At 34.7% G+C, this 6,626-nt stretch overlaps 2 protein-coding genes across 2 annotated transcripts; one reads left to right on the top strand and one right to left on the bottom strand.

Annotated features, from left to right (window-relative positions):
• Positions 1–6: 6 nt before the first annotated feature.
• Positions 7–2,808, top strand: LOC118738855 (DNA polymerase delta catalytic subunit). The gene is made up of 3 exons (XM_036469865.1): positions 7–1,264; positions 1,326–1,787; positions 1,845–2,808. The coding sequence occupies exons 1-3, from the start codon at positions 103–105 to the stop codon at positions 2,213–2,215; spliced, it is 1,995 nt and encodes a 664-aa protein (XP_036325758.1). The 5' UTR covers positions 7–102; the 3' UTR covers positions 2,216–2,808.
• Positions 2,809–2,956: 148 nt separating this feature from the next.
• On the bottom strand, positions 2,957–4,505 carry LOC118738866 (ADP-ribosylation factor-like protein 1). The gene is made up of 4 exons (XM_036469879.1): positions 4,259–4,505; positions 3,867–4,083; positions 3,684–3,795; positions 2,957–3,618 (listed from the first exon to the last, which is right to left on the bottom strand). The coding sequence occupies exons 1-4, from the start codon at positions 4,260–4,262 to the stop codon at positions 3,409–3,411; spliced, it is 543 nt and encodes a 180-aa protein (XP_036325772.1). The 5' UTR covers positions 4,263–4,505; the 3' UTR covers positions 2,957–3,408.
• Between the last annotated feature and the right edge of the window lie 2,121 nt (positions 4,506–6,626).

Here is a 6,626-nt window from a genome sequence, read left to right as displayed (position 1 = left end):
TTAAATCGAGCTGCTCATTTAAAGGTGAAAAACTTTGAATATCTTGGACGTATTCGGAACATACGTTCAGTTATTAAAGAGCAAGTGCTGCAGTCAAAGCAAATGGGTCGCCGAGAGAATAAGTATGTCAACTTTGAGGGTCGCGTACCTTTCGATCTGCTTTTTGTGCTGTTGCGAGACTACAAGCTACGTTCGTATACGCTAAATGCTGTGAGCTATCACTTCTTACAAGAGCAAAAAGAAGATGTACATCACAGCATTATCACAGATTTACAAAATGGAGATGAGCAAACACGTCGGCGACTGGCTATGTATTGTCTAAAGGACGCCTACTTGCCTTTAAGACTGCTCGACAAACTAATGTCCATCGTAAACTTTATGGAAATGGCTAGGGTCACTGGAGTGCCTTTAGAATCATTACTCACACGTGGTCAGCAAATAAAAGTATTGAGTCAACTCTTACGCGCAGCGCGAACCAAAAACTTCATAATGCCTGCGTATCAATCAAAAGCGTCCGAGGAACAGTATGAGGGTGCGACAGTTATCGAACCAAAGCGAGGGTACTATGCAGATCCAATAGCAACGCTCGATTTTGCTTCACTATATCCTAGTATTATGATTGCACATAATCTCTGCTATACAACGTTGGTGCAGCCAGGCATGAAGGAGCGTTTAGGGCTTACCGATGAACAAGTTGAACGAACGCCAGCTAATAACACGTTTGTGCGTGCCGAAGTGCGTCGTGGGCTTCTCCCAGAGATTCTGGAATCGTTGCTGGCGGCGCGTAAGCGTGCCAAAAATGACTTAAAGGTAGAAAAAGATCCTTTTCGACGTAAAGTGCTCGATGGTCGGCAATTGGCGTTGAAAATATCTGCTAATTCTGTGTATGGCTTTACTGGGGCACAAGTTGGTAAACTGCCCTGTCTTGAAATATCAGGCAGTGTTACGGCTTATGGACGCACAATGATCGAGTTAACAAAAAATGAAGTAGAGCAGCATTATAAAATTGCCAACGGCTATGAAAATGATGCCGTTGTAATCTATGGCGACACTGATTCCGTGATGGTTAATTTTGGTGTCAAAGGTTTAGAACGCGCAATGGAGCTTGGTCGTGAAGCTGCAGATAAAGTAAGCGCAAAGTTTGTGCGGCCCATTAAGTTGGAATTCGAAAAGGTCTACTACCCATATTTGTTGATCAATAAAAAACGTTATGCGGGATTGTATTTTACGCGTCCAGAGACTTATGACAAAATGGACTGCAAAGGTAAGCCGCAGTTAATGATATACGTTTTTGACAAATCATATCACAATTCCTTCCATTACAGGCATTGAAACCGTGCGTCGTGATAACTCACCGCTCGTTGCGAATCTCATGAATACTTGCCTGCAAAAGCTACTCATCGAACGTGATCCTGATGGCGCTGTCGACTATGCGAAACGTGTAATAGCTGATTTGCTTTGCAATCGTGTGGACATTTCCCAGCTGGTGATTACTAAAGAGCTGGCAAAAACAGATTATACTGCCAAGCAAGCGCATGTGGAGCTAGCAAACAAAATGAAGAAACGTGATCCTGGCACTGCACCTAAGTTGGGTGACCGTGTGCCTTATGTCATTTGTGCGGCAGCAAAAAATACACCCGCCTACATGAAGGCTGAAGATCCATTGTATGTGCTGGAGAATTGTGTGCCTATCGATGCGAACTACTACCTAGAGAATCAGCTATCGAAACCATTGTTGCGCATATTCGAGCCACTGCTAGGCGATCGCGCCGAATCAATTTTACTGAGTAAGTTGAAAGTGTCACGCGACTTCAAATGCGCACTAACATTCCTTCTTCTTACAGAGGGTGAGCACACACGCACGCGTGCGGTGGTCACGTCAAAAGTTGGTGGTCTCGCCGGTTTCATGACAAAGAAATCCTCGTGTCTTGGTTGTCGTGCGCTTATGCCTGCTGGCTACGAAAAAGCGGCGCTATGTCCGCATTGTGAGCCACGCATGAGCGAACTTTACCAGCGCGAAATACTAGCAAAGCGCTCTCTTGAAGAGACGTTTTCTAGTTTATGGACCGAGTGCCAGCGTTGCCAAGGCTCCTTGCATGAGGAAGTGTTATGTTCGAATCGTGATTGTCCGATTTTCTATATGCGTCAAAAGATACGCATGGACCTGGATACGCAGGAGAAACGTGTGCAGCGTTTCGGGCCCCCGGATTGGTGAACTGTTTATTTTTGTATTGTGCATGTTTAGCGTTTAACTGCTGCTAGAGAATGATATTATTTTGCTTTTTTACTAAATGGATATCTGATATTCAGCTTGCTTGGGAAGAATAAATTTAATCGTTAAAAAATTTTCAAAAATCGTAGGGATATTCTATTGTAGGCGGAACCGTTGATGGAAGGAGATGCAGACAGAACCATGATAAAAATTACTGGTTTAAACATGGCAAGTTCGCAGAAACATTAGAAATCTACTTTAGTCTTTTCGATATAGAACCTGGTAAATATTTATCAATATGTACATACATATACTAGCAGCAATCCTGAAATGCGGAATTTGTACGCTGTTACAACAACAACTATAACTTAGGAACGACTCGCAAAGTCAATAAGTTTATCTATGTGAAAAGCGTTGCTAAGAAAACTGATAAGATTTAATGTACCGTAGTAATTATACAATCGCACATGAAGCTAGGGCCGATGTGATTTGTAAAAAATTACGTCAGCCACCTTTCCTCTGTAGTACATGTTGAAGTTTGAGATTTTTTTTGTAGAATATTAAAAATTTTAATTTTTCATCTTTTCTTTATTAATGCTATTAATTAAATTTTTGACTTTTTATTTAAAAATATGCCGCGCCAATCGTTTACTAAAAACTAAGATACCTGCAATGCGCGTTGGTAGTAGAAAGCGCGGCGCTACCCTAATTCACAAGGAGATTAATAAGATTACATTTTTACTGTTTTTTTTTTAAGAACAAAACTACAAAGTGTAACATATTAGCAATCTATGGGGGGATAAATTAAATGAAATGGTTCAACCAAGGAAATTTTTTATACAATGTCCTTCAATGACAATGTCATGCTTGATAATTTTGCCTTTCTATATTCTGCAACGCTTAAATGCTCTGCAACAAAAAGCTTTTGCTGATCGAAAATCAATTTTTTACTTTTACATGGGAGCGCCATGTGTTTTATGTTATCAATATGTTCTTATTAATGTACATTTGCAATTGCCTTTTGCGGTGTCTACAAACAAATTGCTTGATTTCATCCATATCATTTTTATATGAATGTATATATAAAATGCATATAATTACTTAAAATTATGAACAAATAAAAATATTTAAAGAGCTTTGTTTTTTTTTGGGAATATTAGGTATGGGTGAGGAAATTCTTTTTAATTTCTAGTGCACTATTTACGACTTTGCAACGTATTGGATAGCCAATCCATCGCCTGATCTAAGCCTTCACCTTTGGTCGCTGATGTTTTAAATATTTGGAAAGTACGATTTTTCAAATTTTCCAAACCGAGCGCATGATGCACCTCCGCAACTGTCATACAGCCCTCCATATCCTGTTTGTTGGCAAGCACAACGAGTATTGCGCCGGCAAGTTCCTCCTCCTATCGATGAATACAATGACACATTAACAAACTGCTAAACATCGTCATATTTATAAATCACTCACCCGCAGCATGTAGAGCAGCTCATCTTTAGAAATACCTATCCGATCTCGATCTGCCGAGTCCACTACATAAATGATAGCATCTGTGTTGCTATAGTAACAACGCCAATACGGTCTGCAAGCAAATAATTTACATAGTAATAAGTAACTCCATATAAATCTTGCAACCTATTCATTCCTACAAACCTTATACTCGTCTGGCCACCTAAATCCCATACTTGAAATTTCAAATTTTTATATGTAACTTGCTCTACATTGAAACCGATTGTCGGTATTGTTGTGACCACCTCACCGACTTGCAGTCGATAGAGTATAGTCGTTTTCCCAGCGCCATCTAAACCCAATATCAGTATGCGCATCTCGCGTGAGCCGAGCAGACCACGAAAATAACTAAAAACACCACCTGAGAAGCAAAATAAATAGGAACTTTAAGAATTGTAAGTAATGTGACATGAAGTGTTTTACTGCATCTGCTAACGACTGACACGACACACAACGCCGGGCAGAGTCATATTTGGCACACACAGTTCCTTGTGCACATTAGCCCGTCTGCCAGTGGTGTCACACATCGAACTCACCCATTTTGTATTTGTTTTTTAACACAATACGCTGGCAACTGTGATGGCTTCTGTAGTACGTTAACTTTATTTGCGGATTTTTTCTATACTAAATAATGCACATACATTTGATTAAATTAATATAAATACATATGTGAAAATAATCCGTATTTTCACTTTTTTTTACACAGACGATGTGAACGGTTCGAGGTATGTCAAAAATTGTGTAGCGGTTATGACGTGTCTGCGAAAAGTGCTGCACAGTGTTGCATTTGCAAGCGAAACGGTTCTAAGCTAATTCATTTGAGAGGGGTAGGAGACAAATCAGAGTAAAAAAAAACAATTTTTTAAAAACTATTAGTGGGTATAAGATTCCATTTTGGCCAGTTATAAAATAAAAATGCAAACTCGTTTCAAAAACATTAACAGCGAAAATAAGTAAAATTACTAATATAAAAAATATATACTTGAGAAAAATGGTTTATATAAAAAATTAATTGATTTAATTAGCTACTTATTGTTATCTAAAATTTAACAACTTAAATTGATTTAAAAAATAGTTCTTTTCCTGCTCATAGCCAAATTTTTTTATTTTATGTAGTTTGACACACCTTCCAACCATGTAAAGATAAATGCCGCTGTTTTTTTTTATATTTATTTATTGCAATCACTTATTAACTGCATTAAAATTATTTTAAACTTCAATTATTTTTTAAGATTAACGATTATTGAAATGATTACACTTTTCGGCAATCGTTATGTGCCTTAAAATATGGTATTTATATTCCCCTTACTAAACTTATAAATATTTTGGATAGCTTTTTACAGTTCTTGTTTTATAATTTCTGACATTCTCTATGTTATTTTTTTCGAAAAATTATATTGTAATTTGCAAAACAATACTAAAAATTTGGGTTATATAGGCTTACGAGAGTCTGTTCGGATTTAGTGGTTGTATTAATTTTTTTATTATTTTAGTGCTGTAATTATTTGTGATAGTTTATGTTTTTCTGTAATTCCGTTTTTATAAATATATATTCTTAAAGCACACATATAAACATACATATGTAGGTTAGTATTTTAAAAAATTTAAACATAAAAAATTTCTACAAAGTGTTTTCCCTTTCCTTTTATATACTAATTATTTTAACTGTATTTATCTTTTTTTTCAAATTAGAAAAGTACTGAAGTCAGTATATGTAACTGGTAAAAAATGCTTCTTAGTAAAAAATACTTTAATGTGCTAGAAAATATCAGTCGGAAATCTTATTAACACTTTTATTTGATATTCAATTCCCATATCAGAAGCTGATTAAGTGGATGCTATAGAAAATGTGTGTTTTTGTATTTATTTTTATTAAATATTTTTATTAAGTCTAAGCTAAGAACGAAAGCTTATAAATTATGAAAATTATATGTTATAAAATAAGCAATTATAAAATAATCAAAATTTTAAGATATAGATAATAAATGAAGATAACACTTCTTTTTTTGCTGCTTTTCCCTAATTTTTTAGTGTAAAATAAAAAGCGGTGTAAGAAATTGGGTGACCTAACCTAAAAAGTATTATACAAAAACAGGATAGTAATAAAAAGAGCAAATAAAATTCCTGAGTGCGACACATCCAACCCAAATTCGAAAACGAAAATCATGCCTCTCCAAAAATTTTATATACAAAAAAAATTGATAATTTAAAAATATTTCGAGCATCAAAGTAGGCAAACTAGAAAACAAATTCAACTGCAAACATCAAATATATGAATATATTTTGAAACTTTATTTCTTATTTCGTAAATATCTAATAGTTTACTTATAAGCAGTTTAAAATAAATTTATATGTAGTTTAAATGGTAATGTGAGCATAATTGCAAGCATGTTTTTGGATGACTAGAGTGTTTAGTGCAAACTGTTTTAACTTTTTTGTATTTGTTTTTAAACATTCATTTTCATTTAAGTATATTTTGTTACTTTAACACTTGTTTGATTGCATAAAAATTGATGCTTTGAAATGTAGTTTTCCTTGTGTAATACTTGCAATATTTTAACAAATACATATTTACGGCATGTATTAAATATTTTTGTTTTTAAATACATTTTGTTCAATGAATAAATTGAAGCATTTTTTGTTTTAATTTTGGTACTATATTATATTATTAAGATTTATTTCTGTTTTAACAGCATAAAAGATGTCCAGTAAATTTGTAGGAAATTTCAATGCTTATCAATGTGAATGTAGCTTTTTGTGTATTTCATATGTATGTATACTTAAATAAGAAAAACACAAATTTAAGTTTTTTTTTTGCCATTTTTATGGCATTAATATTTGGTGTTCTGTTACCACTTCTTCCTTTTTTAATTTCAATGCTTTTATGTTGCTTTTTCGTTTGTC

This window comes from Rhagoletis pomonella, unplaced genomic scaffold, assembly GCF_013731165.1.
Source record: "Rhagoletis pomonella isolate Grant_MI unplaced genomic scaffold, Rhpom_1.0 Rhpom_scaffold_00005, whole genome shotgun sequence".
NCBI lineage: Eukaryota > Metazoa > Arthropoda > Insecta > Diptera > Tephritidae > Rhagoletis > Rhagoletis pomonella.
This window is presented reverse-complemented; position numbering and strand designations above follow the sequence as displayed.